Source organism: Cupressus sempervirens, chromosome 6, assembly GCF_028749045.1.
Source record: "Cupressus sempervirens isolate cs-2001-9-10 chromosome 6, ASM2874904v1, whole genome shotgun sequence".
Classification (NCBI taxonomy): Eukaryota; Viridiplantae; Streptophyta; class Pinopsida; order Cupressales; family Cupressaceae; genus Cupressus; species Cupressus sempervirens.
The window spans coordinates 119,454,855-119,470,526 of NC_143123.1; the positions used below are offsets into that span (position 1 = coordinate 119,454,855).

General features: G+C 38.0%; 2 protein-coding genes across 3 annotated transcripts in view; both read left to right on the forward strand.

Annotated features, from left to right (window-relative positions):
- The window catches only part of LOC149551513 (uncharacterized), a 31,673-nt gene that overhangs the window by 6,266 nt on the left and 9,735 nt on the right, over positions 1-15,672 (forward strand). The gene's annotated exons all lie outside the window — the stretch shown is intronic.
- On the forward strand, positions 10,443-13,830 carry LOC149551514 (uncharacterized). The gene is made up of 6 exons (XM_089787016.1): positions 10,443-11,205; positions 11,345-11,577; positions 11,693-11,845; positions 11,983-12,383; positions 12,521-12,924; positions 13,059-13,830. The coding sequence occupies exons 1-5, from the start codon at positions 10,532-10,534 to the stop codon at positions 12,818-12,820; spliced, it is 1,761 nt and encodes a 586-aa protein (XP_089643142.1). The 5' UTR covers positions 10,443-10,531; the 3' UTR covers positions 12,821-12,924; positions 13,059-13,830.

The following is a 15,672-nucleotide window of genomic DNA, read 5'->3' on the forward strand; positions in this document are numbered from 1 at the left end:
TTCTGTGTAGGATCCCACTTTGGTTTGCAGGCTTTGACGTTCATTGTATGGTCTCAAACAAGCCCCTAGGGCTTGGTATGAGAAGATGGACTCATTTCTACTGTCTACAGACTTCACTTGCTGCTATTCCGATCCCATAGTGTACATTCAGCGTCTTGGTGTTGAGATTCTGATTCTTGTTTTGTATGTTGATGATCTTATCCTTACAGGTAGTTCGTCATCCATGCTCCAGGATGTTAAGCGTGCACTGATGGACCAGTTTGAGATGACTGATCTTGGTTTGCTGCACTACTTTCTTGGTCTTCAGATTCATCAGTCTCCTACTGGCATTTTTGTGTATCAGCAGAAGTATGCTCTTGACATGTTTCGTCGCTTTCACATGCTTATTGTAAGGCTGCTCCTACAACATTTCAGTTGGGTGTCACTTTGTCTACCTCCTGCTCTTCACCTACAGTGGATGCTACTTTGTATCGGCAATTGGTTGGCAGCCTCTTGTACCTGACACACACCTGCCCTGATCTATCTTTTGCGGTTGGCCTAGTCTCTCGGTTTTCTTAGGACCCTCATGAGGGTCATTGGCAAGTTGCCAGGCGTATTCTGCGCTACATTCAGGGCACACTTATGTATGGCATTCACTACACTACGGGGATTCCACATATTGTTGGCTACACTGACTCAGATTGGGCCGGTGATGTTGATGATCGGAAGTCTACTTCTGGCTTTGTGTTTTGCCTTGGCTCCGGTCCCATCACATGGTCGTGCAAGAAGCAGCATGCTCGAGCACTTTCATCTATAGAGGCTGAGTACAGGGCCGTAGTTCTTGCTAGTCAGGAGGCTTTATGGCTTCATCAGTTGATGACTGAGTTTGGATTTCCTCTTGATCGCCCTACTGTTTTGTGGTGCGATAATCAGAGTGCCATCCACATTTCTCGCAACCCGGTGGAACATCAGCGTACCAAGCACATTGAGTTGCATATGCATTACATCCGTTAGTTGATCCAGGATGGTGTTATTGCATTGGAGTACATTCCTACTGCCGGTCAGGTTGCAGACATCTTCACTAAGCCTTTTGCATCGCCACACTTTCTTCAGCTATGGTCAATGCTTGGGGTTACGGAAGTTGTCCTTGGGGGGATTGGTTGAGGCCTTCCTTCCTTCACTTCATGTTTTTTTTCAGCATGTTGTTTTTACCTCTTTTTGGAGGAGGGTTTTTCCCATAGGGTTTTCTCTCTTTCTCCGTTTTACAGAGGTTGCATTTAGTTGCATTGTACTTGAGTACCTAAAATGGCCTAGTTGTCGGGACCCATTTTGCATTTTTCCTTTGTTTTGTGAGCTTAAGGCATTTCCCTAAGTTGCACTTAAGGGGGGGTGTTAGAGTAAATAATTAATTTACTAATTATTTATTCTAGTTACTTAAGCTTACTTAGGTAAATGCATTTTATTTATTAGTTGTAGTCTAGGAGTTAGTTATAAGTTGTTGACAATATGGGAGTTTGTTCTCTCCTAAGTCATACTTATCCTCTCACATTGTTCAAGGACTTTCCACTTTATGTGGATATATGCTTAGTTGTCACACTTATCTCCTAGCATCTTCTAGCTTGTTCTAGAAGATTCCTAACGCTCTTTATATTCGGGCTCCCTCATTGTATTATCACATCATCACTTCTTGCATATTGTAAATACATTTTCTCTTGTGTTTGCATACTTGTGGTCTCTCACGTCCGTTTAGGGTTTTTCCTTTGCTCTTCGCTCTTCTCTCCTTGGCTTCTCTTTGACAAGTTTTCGCATGCAGGTGATCTTGGGCGTCTTCGGAGTCGGATTCTCAACTCCTACATTTAAGAGTGTTAATTCGACAAGCTAAGTGGGCATAAGAAAAGGAAAAAAACTTAAAAACATACTTGTGACAAGATCTTAATCGCAAGAGGTTGGAGGTACATGTAACTTTCCCCATGTAGGTATCACCATCCAATGGCATCCAATCTACTTTGGTCATTGATTGCATCAAGTTTTGCATTTTTGCCTGAGACAAAATCAACAAACTCTCTCCTAACATTTGATGCCACATTAGGATCACTAAAGAGCCTATTAAGTGCCCTCTTATACCCAGCAATAACTTCAGGATCTCCATATGGTGCCACTCTACCAGGAATAGCAAGTATCTCACTGCTATAATATCTAGGAGAAAGTGCATATGCCAGGAGGTGTAAAGGTGTAGTCATCTTGTTCCAATGATGTAGAACAATTTTCTCCACCTTAGCGTACAAGGTATCAGGATCCTGCTCTCGCCTCTGAATGACCTGGGATGTCAAATGATGTACATGTAAGTTATCTTGATGTAGTGCTAATAACTTAATTAAAATAAAAAATCAAAATCTCTCAATAAACAAGGATAAAGTATTGTATAAAAATTTAAACTTACTGATTTCATTCTTTCTAGCATGGAGTCCATGGTATCATATATGTTCCCCAAACAAGGCTCATCCGTGTCGGCATACCGAAGCATAGACATGATGGGCTTGGTGAGTTCTAATGCATATTCCACCCTATTCCAAAAATCATCACTCACGATCAAATCCTGTACAGTTTTGGCCTTTTTTGTATCAGCTTGCTTCCATCCACCCCATTTGTTGCTAATAACTATTTGACCCAATGCCTCTTTCACCCTCACAAGTCATCTAAGGACAATTGTGTGTGAAGCAAACCTTGTTTCAGCAACCTATTACCATGTTAATTCAAATTGTAAGTTAATAGGATAAGTTGATAACACAAAAATTTAAGAATATGTATTAAATTTTGTAAAGTATGACACAAAAATTAAAATGATAAATGAAGCTAATTAAAGTTTAAAATTTACCTTCAATAATTCCAAGCGGGAGAAAGTTCTGAAAATTGCTTGTGACATATGGTGGTTTGTCACAAACATTTGGACCTGCTCACCCTCCTCATACACATTTTTCATCCGTTCAATTTGGCTGACCATTGTTTTCATCACTAAGTTCAAGGTGTGGACAGTGCATGGTGTCCAAAAGATATGTTCATATCGTGATTCTACCAAAGCACCTGCAGCCTTACAAACTTTAGCATTGTCCGTTATTATTTGGACAACATTGTCAACTCCCACGGACTCTATGGATTCAATGAGAAGTTGGGCAATAAAATTTGCATCCTTTACTTGCCCTTCACGATCAACTGCCTTCAAAAACATTGCTCCCTTGGGGCAAACAACAATCACATTTATTAATGGACGGTTTTTGCAATCTTTCCATCCATCAGAGACAATGCTCAATCCCGTTTGGATCCAAGAATCTCTTATTGGTTTGAGGAGGTTTTCTACATTTTTTCTCTCCTTATGCAATATGGTGGTTCTCAACTTTTCATATCCAGGGGATCGGTAACCATGAGGTGCATCATTTATTGCTTTCACCATCTCTCTCCAATAAGGGGATCTCACTAGATTGAATGAAACCCCATTTGTAATCAAGCAACGCCCAATCTTTATGTCAGCAATTGCTCTCTTGTCATTTTCAAATGCCATATCTAATGGGCCTCTCTTGCGGGATGCGGATGTTTCTATTTCATCTTCATCCATAGATGGGGTAGGTAGGAAGGGATGTGGTCTACTGATTGTTTGAGAGGGTGGTGTTGGTGGTTTTTGCTTTGACTTATCTTTTTTTGCCTTTGACACTAAACTATTAGCCTCTTGTTGTTCTTTTAACATGCCTACTATTTGAGGAGCCAACAACCCTTTTTAACCTCTCTCTGGGGGCCCCTCACACATGGAAATCCCTTGACCTGGTGGACCTATCAAATGATGTTTAACTCGCAATAGGAGCTTCTATATTGGTTTTGGCAAAAATTACATTTCCATATATACCCTCCTTCACCAGCACATTGCTCAATTCTTGTTATATACTTCCACAAAGGAGAGCCTTTATCAATTTTAAATCTTTGGGATCCCACCCCACCCACTGAACCTTGACTACTCATTCTTGGATTCTTGCAATCTATAAAAACAAATTTTAAAAAAATTTCAAAACTCATACAAAACTTGATAAAAATTTAGAACAATAAATATTTAAAAAAAATTAAAAACAAACTATGAAAGAAGCAAAAGGAAGGATCAAATGCATACCTGGAACACTCAACACTGATTATTTGAAGGATTTGAAACTCCACAAACAATCTCTACAACCTTCTCTTCAAACTTGCAAAATGGCCACACCAGAATGAGAGAGCAAAATGACAAAGCAAATGAGAGATTAGATGAATGAAATGCATCTAATAGGCCTTACTTTAGGGTTTGGCAAAAAATAAATTAAAAAAACATATTTTTAATGCTTTTTTGGGCCACTTTTTGGTCCCACCTGCTGAGGGTCCGCCCGGATTCACCTGGGTCCGCGATGGGTTTGGGCAGGGTCCGTGTTTTGGCCTGCGGGTCCGCTCGGGTCCGTGCTTGACTCGGGCGGACCCGCAGGCCAAAACATGAACCCTGCCTGGACCCGTCGCAGACCCGGGCTCGAATCCGGACTCGGACCCGAGCTCCAGGGTCCGAATCCGGCAACTTAGCTATCGATTAAAGAGACCACCACCATTTTGTTTGCTCAAGCTCTACACTTATCTTGCATGTTGGAGGATACCTTTCACATTGTGCCCTGGCATATTAGTAAAGGTTTATATTTGAAATGCACTCCTCTTAAATGTTGTTTTATCATCCGAATATGACTTTTATTGGTACTGTTCATTAAAGATTTTGTGAGATATATTTTTATCTCCTTGTATGCATATTTATCTTACTGAAGTTGTTGCATGCTGTTGCTTCATCCTCCATATTGTTTTCAGCAGTTTCTTCTTTGTACAATAGTTTGGACGTGAATATGGTTCAACCTTGCAAGCTTCTACTTTTTGCTCTTAATATAGTGTCTCTTTTAGTTTTGACCTCTTGACCAAGTTTGTAATAAGATCAAAGTTCAAACCATGGCTCCAGTTTATGAAGATATATTGTTGTTTATACATGAATATTGAAACATATGGTGGTTTATGATTTTTTTGTTGTACTAATGGATTTTATGTATGGATTACGTAATGATATGATATTTCCAAGGTAACATGGGGACTCGTCCCGTGTTCTCACAGCCTCTGTCCCTGTGTCCTCTCCATTTCCGGGACAGAAGGATGTAAAGGAAACATACCTCTGCTGTCCTCTATTCAAAAGAAACCTTGGAAGCAGTTGGAAACTTATCTAGACAATGCTTCCACCATTCAAAAAGCCCCAAAAAGCATATTTTTAAATTTTTGGCCAAAAAAGCAATGTGGGGGTCCCACAATGGCATGCGTTTGTCTTTCTATCCCTAAAATGATAAAAGGACATCAAAATGAAAACAAATCACTTCTTACCAAACATTTGTTCTCCTCTATTTCTCATTTTTTGCTTGTTGCTCTGAGATTTTGCTTCTTGGAGAAGAGATTGACATGATTTAGAGGATAGATTTGGCTGAATAGAGGAGATATTGGACTGATTTTTATTTGCTACAAATTTGAAAGAAGATCTCAGCTGCAAGTTTGAAACTACAACCAATGTATTTTCCTCTTATTTTTCTTTTTTTTCTTTGTGAGTAAGCTTTTAGTATGTAGATTGAAATCTTCTTTCATTGGTCCTGTTACAGATCTTGCACCATCAAAAAAATGCCACAAAATAAGCAGCGGCTATAGTAATGACAGCCATGAGGGTGGTTGTTTGAAACTACAACCAATGTATTTTCCTCTTATTTTTCTTATTTTTCTTTGTGAGTAAGCTTTTAGTATGTAGATTGAAATCTTCTTTCATTGGTCCTGTTACAGATCTTGCACCATCAAAAAAATGCCACAAAATAAGCAGCGGCTATAGTAATGACAGCCATGAGGGTGGTGACAATAACAATGAATTGCACACAATGTCATTAGACCCATCTTCAACTTCTGAAAATTCAACCTCAGCCTCATCAATAGACCTCATTTTGCATGCTCTACACTCTCCCTTAAAAAAATTTCAGGAGGCCCTTTTAATCCCAAGAATCCATTAAGTTAGTTTGCCACAAGTGTGACTTCCAACAAGGGAAAAACTACTCTGCGAAGCAAGAAGTGGCTTTGTCATGTTTGCAACATTCATTGTCATGAGAGCTGTACTAGGGTTACGAGACATCTAGTGGGTGAGAGTGGACATGGTGTTATATTTTGTGAGGCAATAACATTGAAATTACAGATTGAATTTGCAAAGTTGGTTGGAGTAAGTGTGGACAAAATCGTTGCTTGTTACAATAAGAATCTAAAAAGGCCATCCATTGATATGCATGCCTCTTACAATGTGAATGTGTTAATTGAAGAGTGTCTGATAGAGGGAAGAATAAAGTGAGAGAACTTTGGTGATAGGGTTAATTAATTTCTAAAAACATGAGCAAGCGAGTGATGCAATGGCCAAATTCTTTAATGCTCGTGCTCTTCTATTTAATTATGCAAGTTACCTTATTTCAAAGTATGGTGAGAAATATATTGATAGTTGAATCATCTTATGGCCCCTTGGAGAACATAGATTGCATACCTCCCTCCTTAAAAACAACATTCAAAAGTGCCTACATGGGTAGCTGAGTTGTCTCAGGCTTTGGATTTGCTACCCATTTCTCTCGAGTTCGACTCCAAAGTCCAAACTCAATGCGTCTAGCTTGTAGGAAGCTTGGTACATCCCAGAGGATTAGTCTTGCCCTAGCTCGCCCTTTCTTGACCCCAACTTGGCAACAAGTAAGTCCAAGGTAAGGCGGAGTGGGGGATACTTGTGGGACAACAAAAAATAAAATAAAAAACTCAAAATAACCTTGATGATGGAGGAGATGAAGCAAACATGGACTATGACTGGTTGTTCCATTGTCATGGATGGGTGGATTGATATTCAACATAGGCCACTCATTAATGTTGTTGATATGTCTTTCTGGTTCATACTTGCATATAGCTGTTGATTGTTTTGGGGCCACACAAAATAAAATATAAAATTCAAAAACATCCTTGATGATGAAGGAGATAAAGAAAACACAGACTGTGATTGGTTGTTCCATTCCATTGTCATGGATAGGTGGACTGGTAGTCAACATATGCCACTTATTAATTTTATTGATATATGCCTTTCTGGTTTATACTTCTATAGAGCTGTTGAATTTTTTGGGACATTAAGGATGCTGATTTTTGTTTGCCATTTTGAAGTATGTCGAAGAGGAGGTTGGGCCTTCTAAAGTTGTCAAAGTTGGGACAATTTTAGCTCATGTATGTAAGTTAGCTGGTTTGATGATCGAGAGTGTCTAACATAACTTCTTTTGGACTTCTTGTTGTGTGCACACTTTGAATAATGTTTTAAAGGACATAGGCAAAATAGATTGGGTGAAGGTAGCAGTGGTAGATTCTAGAGACTTGCAAATGTTTGTATGTAACCATCAAACATCACTTGTACTATTCCAGATTTTCAAAAAATAAATTCCAAAAATGAGTTGAGACTAGATATGCTGACTGCTATATTTTGACAGAGAGGATGTTGGAGGTGCAGGATGCTCTATAATCTATGTTTACTTATGCAAATTGAAAAAAGTGGTCTCAATCAAAGATAGATGAAGGGAAGGGACTGAGTGATGTACTTAATGAAATTTGGTCGACAAATATTTAGTAAGAATTCCAAAATTTATTTTTTATTTTTGAATTTGTTTGTTACTAGTGTTACTTATTTTCAAGGTCACCAGGAGACGGGGAGACTTCAAGGTCTCTGGTACTGGTACTGGTACGACAATTTTTCAAATAGGATATGGGGGTGCTTGGAGACGGCAATTTTTAATTTTTTTTTAATAATAGTTTAAAGAGTCTATTATTAAAAGTAAATACAAGATTTGAAAATAGTAATACTGTAAGGCTAAAGTAAATAATAATAGTAATGTCACATTAAAAATTAAAATAAACTCATAGAGTCAAAGATTTCAAAACTCACATGATCACAATATTGTATCTCATAGACGTATTTGTTTTTCAAATATTGCATATGATCACCATCATATCAGATTGATAATCGCTGAGATTATCATTACATATTCAAATTTTAAATTCAAAAAAGTATAGTTTGATGCTGAATTGCCGATATGCAAACAAAAATGAACACTTTGTACAATAAACAAAAAACAGAAATATATCTAGTATTAGTATGTCGATGGTACTATCATCTACTCCACAAGGTTGTGATCATCCATCTCAAGGTCTTCAACTATCATGCTCTCCAAAAAATCATCACTCTCCAAAAATATTTTAAATGATTTAATCATTTAAATTGTTGAGTAAAAATAAATTTTTAAAAGTGTTTCTAATGTTTTTAAAGTTATTAATTTATTAAATAAAATATATTAAATGATTTAATCATTTAAATTGTCGGTGGTCTTAATTTTTGTATGAAAAACATTCAAATGAGGCTAAAATATATAAAATTATTTAATATTATATTTTGCATTTATATTTTACCAGGAGACTTCGGGGAGACTTCACTTTTTGGATGAGGAGACGGGGAGACTTAAGGAGACTTCGTCATGAAGTCTCCAACCTTTTTTGAGGTTTTCGGAGACGCAAAAAGTCTCCGAGACACGACTTTTAGTGGGGAGACGGGTCTCCCGGTAAACATGCTTATTTTACTTTGATTTTTGAAAGTTCTAATTTTTAAATGTTGCTTGCAGGTATGTTTGCTTTACCACTACACTAGTTGTGAGGGTAATTGGGTATGGAGATATAGATTTGTTACAAGCTAAGGTTGCCATTACACCAAAAGATCGACTTGTTAATGCTCGATACAACCACTAGACTTATAGAACATAGGAGGGGGTTAAGCCATGTCACTAATTCTGAAGGGGAACGTTGGCAATTAGTCCAACAATCCCCTCTCAATGTTAACCTAAGGTGATTTGAACTAGTAACCAAGGTCTGATACCACTTGTTACAAGCTTGGGTTGCAGTTGCACCCAAAGATTGATCTGTTAAGGCCTAATACGACCAGTAGACTTATGGAGCTCAAGAGACAATTAAGCCTGTTGGCAAAATCTTCACTGCTCCCCTTAGGATTCGCGACGAGGGCTTAACAACCTCTTGTGTACTGTAAGTTGAGTGTCTGTATCAGGCATTGACAAATTGGTCTTTTAGCGCAACATCAACTCCACTCTAACAAGTGGTATTAGAGCTTGGTCACAAGTTTGAATCCTCAGACCCTTTTCCCCTCAAGATTCATGACAAGGGCTTAATCGTCCTTGGTTTACTATAAGTTGAGTTGTATCAGGCATTGACAGATTGGTCTTTTGCCACAACAACCCCACTTTAACCAAGCTATGTCATGAATCCCGAAGGGGAATGTTGGTGGTTAGTCCAACAAGATTCTCCTAATGTGGGAGAGATTTATGAGACTTTTGATAGCTAGTTTGATAAAATGAACCTAGACCTCACGAAATGTTTTCTTCTAAGGATGAAGGGGTGATGGAGGGGCTTACAACAACCCTTGTTAAAATGTATAACAAGGAAAAGGAAACCCTTCCTTGAGAGCAGTCACTTCTATTCGCTGATCTTCAGGGTGCTGCATTCAAAGGTTAGGTTGGATATGGCAGCCACTGTACAAAAAGCCCCATTGGATGGTGAAAATGTCATGGGAGGGACACACCATAAGTGAAACAACTTGCCATTGGATTGCTTTCACAAATTGCTAGTTCCTCTACTCTAAATTAGAAAGAGGAATCGCTCCACCTAAGTAGCCAATCCCGGTCCTGGTTTGGATTCAGGTTTGGATTTCAGGATTCCACAATTTTTTTTGGGCAGATTCCTTTGCTGTGGGCATATATATTGACCATAGTTCCAAAAATCGCCATGAAATCGCCGAAATCGCCGAAATCGCGATAAGATTCATGGCTCCCGATTTTTTTGGAATCGGAAATCGCTGGTGGCGATTTTTTCGCATGAATCGCCTGAATCGCCAAAATCGGCGATTCATGGAAAAAATCGCCAGAATCGCCATCGGGTATCGCTAGAAATCGGCCGCGGCAGCAAGGATAGAAAGTTCAATTTTTTAAAAAAAACACATGTTTTATTTGCTTTCTAAGTTGACTTTCCTCTTTGTTATAACCCTAAAGAGCCTTCTATTTGCTTAGTATGAGTAGAAGAGAGGAAGAGTGAGAGAGAAGAAGAGAAAAGAGAATCCATAGGTTTCCAACCGGCAAGAAGGAAGAGCACCAAAGAGATCAGAAGTCCATTTGGGGAGGCCATAAATTGCATTGGGAGCATTAAGGAGTCAATATCAACACTCCTCAACTCATTTGCAAGAGGTAAGTGTTGGTTTTTTTTTTGCATGTTAGTGTAGTATGCATTTTTTGTTAAATTTTTTTAGTGTTCATTTGCAAATCTTGAATGTTTTTTATTTTTAGTTTTAACTTTTACTAAATTGTAAACTAGGGTTTGTTGTTTTGTAGTTTTTGTTTATTAGTTGCAAACTTTGATTTTTTACATGAATTTTTTTATTGCAGCAGCCCTTTGCTTTCATTTTCCAATTTCCACAATGGGTAAAAAAGATGAATGCTGGAAATATAATGAAGAGTTTCCTGGGAGAACCAAATATCAAACAAAATGTATATTTTGCAAAGAAAAAATAAATTCGGGAGGTATCTATAGATTGAAATACCACATTGCTGGCATACCTGGCCATGATGTCACAGTTTGTACTCAACAAACCGCTGAGGCAAAACGCTCTTGTTTAGTGGCATTAGAAAAAATTGAACAAGACAAGTTGACTAAGAAAATGCAACTTGAAGGGTTAAGAGGTATTGGCTCCCGTGCTCCCACATCCGCAACCGCATCTACATCTGCAAGTGCATCTGCATCAGCTTCCGCATCCGTAGGTTGTGTTGGGGAGGGTTCTTCTAGGCCTCCTTTTCATCCTAGTGCTAGTGCTCATGTGAGTGTTAGTGGTAGTCGGTCTCATACTGAGACAGAGTCCAACACCAACCTATTGCGGCCTAGAGTGCGGAAAAGCAGAATGGATAGTTACTTTGTGCCCCGCACTACTCCTGGCTCCCAACCCACGCTTGAGGGCATGGGTTTGAACAAGGAGATTCATGATGCTGCCAGAAAAGAGATTTGCAAATTCTGGTACTTTTGCAACATTCCATTTATTGCAGCCAGGTAATTGATTCTTTTTTCTTTGTTATCTTCAAAGTTAAAGTTAAAAGTAAAAGTAAAACTTTAATTATATCTACTTGTTTTATGATTTTAGTTTTTGACATCTAAATTTCTAATCAATATCATTATCTATTTGTGACAGGACTCCTTATTGGCAGAACATGATAGATGCAGTTGCCATTTGTGGTCCGGGGTTTAAAGCCCCAACTGAGGCTGAGTTGAGTGGATACCTCCTGGAGGAAATGGTTGAGGATATGAGGCATGAGCTTGAGGACAACCGAAAGGAGTGGATCGAAAAGGGTTGCACCATCATGACTGATGGTTGGACAGATAGGAGGGGAAGAACACTCCTCAATTTTCTTGTATCCTGTGGAGGTGATTGATCATTCTACTTTCCTACATACATAATTTTGAATCGTGATTGACTATTTCAAATTTTGATTTGTTGATTGCTAATAGTAATTATAATTCGTTGTTTTGTTACTTGTAGGATATACCATGTTCCTCAAATCCATTGATGCTTCTGCTCATGTAAAAAACGCCACATACTTATGTGAGGTTATTGAGGAAGTTATAGCAGAGGTGGGGGAACAACATGTGGTGCAAGTGGTGACGGATAATGCAGCAAGTTATGTTGCTGCAGGTAAACTTTTAACTTTTTAAGTTTTGAAAATAAATTTATTTGAATTTTGAACTTTTTCTAATTCTAACTTAGAATTTCTAAGTTTCCTAAGTTCTAGTTTGAAATTTGAATTTCTAATTATCTTAAAATTGTTGTAGGCAAACTTTTGATGGAGAGGCACCCCACCATATTTTGGTCCCCTTGTGCAGCACACTGCCTTGACCTCATGTTGGAGGAAATTGGCAAACTTGAGTGGGTCAAGTCATGTGTGGAAAGGGCAAAAAACATATGTAAGTTTATTTATAATCATTCATTTGTCCTTAGCACAATGAGGAAGTACACAGGAGACAAAGAGTTAGCTCGTCCAGGGATCACGAGGTTTGCCTCGAATTTCATCACCTTGCAGTCCTTGTTGACATCAAGGGATGATTTGAGGAGCATGTTTGTTGGGCGGGAGTGGATTTCATCTTCCTATGCTACGACCACTGCAGGGATAGATGTGGTGGATTGCATATTTGATGATGATGGTTTTTGGAAACCTGCTAGAGAAATACTTAAGGTAATTTTATTGCAATTTAACATTTAATATTTTACAGTTTACTATGCTAATTGTTTAATGATTTAGTTTTACCTTATATTATTGAATTATTCTATGTTTAAGTTTTGACTCAAATTTTTGTTTTACTTTATATGTAGGCCACTGAGCCTCTTGTATCTCTCCTACGAACTGCTGATGGGGAGAAGCCCTCTATGGGCTACATATATGAGGGCATGGATAGGGCCAAGGAGGCCATTAAAGCTCAGTATGCAGGAGTGCAGGAGAAGTATGCCCCTATTTGGGACATCATTGATAGGAGATGGCAGAATCAGCTCCACAGACCCATCCATGCAGCAACTTACTTTTTGAATTCGGCATTTCGTTTCCGTCCTGACTTCAAGGCGGATGAGGAGGTTCTCACCGGATTATATACAGTGATCCAGAGGTTGAGTACATGAGGATAGCAGTGCTGCAATTATTGAGCTTGATAAGTTCAATAATAAAGAAGGGCCACTTTTCTCTAGCAGGGTAGCCATAGATGCTCGGGAAACAATACAGCCAGGTAAAAATTAAATAATATATTCAATGTTCATGAATCTAGATTCTAAACTTAAAGTTGATTATGTAATTTTAGAGTTAACTTGTAATTTGTAATTTGTAAATGAGACTAATTATTTTTATTTTCCCTTATTTCAGATAGATGGTGGCAAATGTTTGGGGCCACAACCCCAAAACTTCAAAAAATTGCCATTCGTATTCTGAGTCAGCCAAGCAGCGCTTCTGGATGTGAGCGCAGTTGGTCCATGTTCGAGCACATCCACTCGAAGAGGAGAAACAGGTTGACAGTGCAGAGGTTGAATGATCTTGTCTTCGTTCATTACAACCTCCGTCTTAGGATCAGACAGATTTTGGGCACTGACTCCTCTCCGATCATTCTGGAGGAGATTGATCCAGAATCAGAGTGGCTCACAGAGGTTGTAGATCCAGTCTTCACTGAGGAAGACCGTGCGTGGATTGACCAGGTGGATATAGAGGCTGAGGCAGCTAGAGCACGTTCTTCAGGCATTGGTAGACGCACACGTGCACGCACAGACACAGGCCCTAGCGACATTCGTGAGCCCATCATATATGCGGGAGATATGGCTCGACAGTCCTCTAGGACCTACATTAGACGCCTTGCTACTAGGCAGACTGGATACTCAGAGGCTGAGGCTGAGGCTGTAGCCGAGCTTGAGGATGATGTTGAGGATGATGATGACTATGAGCCTGAGGCTTGAGCTGGAGCCTTGTTTTTATATTTTGTTTACAGATATTGATACTGAATCATTGATAGACATATGTTTCAAAGTTTCAAACTTTCATGGATCTTCATCTTAGATTCTTACATAAATTTATGATTTGATGTCTTATGGATCATCTTACATACATTCTATGATTTAAATCATTATGATCATTTGATTTCTATTTACTTCAGCTAGCCTACAATTTACATTTTAGAATCTTAGATAACATAGTTACGTATGTGATGGTTTTTATGTTTCATGTTTATGTATGTTAAGTTTTAACTTCTATTTGATGATGTTATAGTGTGCTTAAGTTATATTCAATAAAGGGTGCATGAAATAAGTTTTAAATTGTTAAAATCTTTAAATTTAACGGGTTTTTTCAAATTTGCCGATTCATCGCCGATTCATTGCCGATTCATTGCCGATTCACGATTCGATTCGACCTTGCCGATTCCGATCCGATTCCGATTCACGTTTCTTTGATATTGACACATTCAATATGCATGTATGTATGTATGTATATGTATGTATCCATGTATGTATTTATGTTAATAGAGTCATAGATGCAACGTGTCAATGCTCATTCATCATTGGTTCAAAACTTTAAACAAATAATAATAAGAAGTTAGAAGCAAAAAAATGAGAAGTTGAGCAATGCTAAACCTTAATGAGTTCATTTTCCACCCTGTCATTTTGTTCATTAAAAAGCTCATAAGTTGGACAATCCATGTGCTCAATAAAAAGGGCTTAATGGTTAAAAGAATCCATATGGAGAAGCACATGATGTAGCTAGCCATATAACATATGTCTTAGCTCTAAAAACTATAGAAGGTACTCATAGAGATGTATAACATATCATTTTACAAGATGAAAAGCTTTTCAAAGGATGATGCAATATGATTTTAATGACCCGCCTTTTGAAATTGAAGTCCAATAAAAGAATTGCACATAAAGTTTAGTCTTGTTTATGCTGTTGAAAAAGAGTGAGGATTAAATATCTTTACCAGATAATATAGTCTTGCTTTTCTGGGCGTTAAAAGGGATAACAAATATGAACTTGTCCATTGAAAAAAATGTGGATTACTTTCATGCCTCAATGTTGCAAGATACACTTAGCATTTTTGTTGTCATTCAAGGAAGGAAATTACTACAATTTATTTGATGGATTAAGTTCACTTGAAGGGCACTGCTAGATTTAAATTTGGTTCTTAATACTTGCAGTCTTAAGTACAAATAATTTCCAAGCACCCAAGGTAAACAACATGTTGAATACTTCAAATTCACAGTCTACAGTGCAATTAAAAATTTGTTAAATGCACCTTAAATAAATTAAAAATACTACTTGTTAAAGGCTGAAGCGGCCAATACATGCCTAGCTTCCTACAGATTTTGCTTGGATATTGGCTAGAATCTGGACAAGAATCCTGCCCGGAATCCTATAGCAATGCACAGGAAATTTGGATTCCCATCTAGAATCTTGCCAAAATCCAACAAAATCTGGGCAGAATCAGGATCCAGAATCTACCAGAATCAGGATTGAGAGGCATATCAGAAGAATCTGGTGTAGTGGTCCACATATGGCTTCATCCACAATATTAAGAAAAACAATCTTGAAAGCTAGCTGAAAAGCTTGTTGCATTTCTCAATACTTTTAGATTTTTGGACTCACATAGTAGAAGTACAAATTAGGAAAAAAACTCCAATTATATCTGATTACATGGGAATCGGGCCATGACTTGATTTTTTCCCCAAAAAAATTGACAAAACTCAACAATAAAGGTTAACTATTTGTTGCCAAAAAATTGACCAAAATGGGTTTAAATCATGAAAAATTAGGATTAATCTGCTAGGAAAATTGTGTCATTTTTTGCCAAAAACTCTAATAATTGTGATATATGCTGCCATTTCCTATAAACACAACAAAGCCATTTGCATAGAAGATTCGCTATTTTTCTAAACCCTAAAATATGCGAATTCTAGTGAAAGAATTTGTTCTAGGTCAATCATAGGAAAAGTTGAAAGAA

Excerpts from the sequence above, each read along its gene's own strand:
- LOC149551514 (XM_089787016.1), top strand. The coding sequence starts at position 10,532 with ATGAATTTTTTTATTGCAGCAGCCCTTTGCTTTCATTTTCCAATTTCC. Across the intron at positions 11,846-11,982 it reads AGCAAGTTATGTTGCTGCAG|GCAAACTTTTGATGGAGAGG; the intron begins GTAAACTTTTAA and ends AAATTGTTGTAG. Across the intron at positions 12,384-12,520 it reads CTGCTAGAGAAATACTTAAG|GCCACTGAGCCTCTTGTATC; the intron begins GTAATTTTATTG and ends CTTTATATGTAG.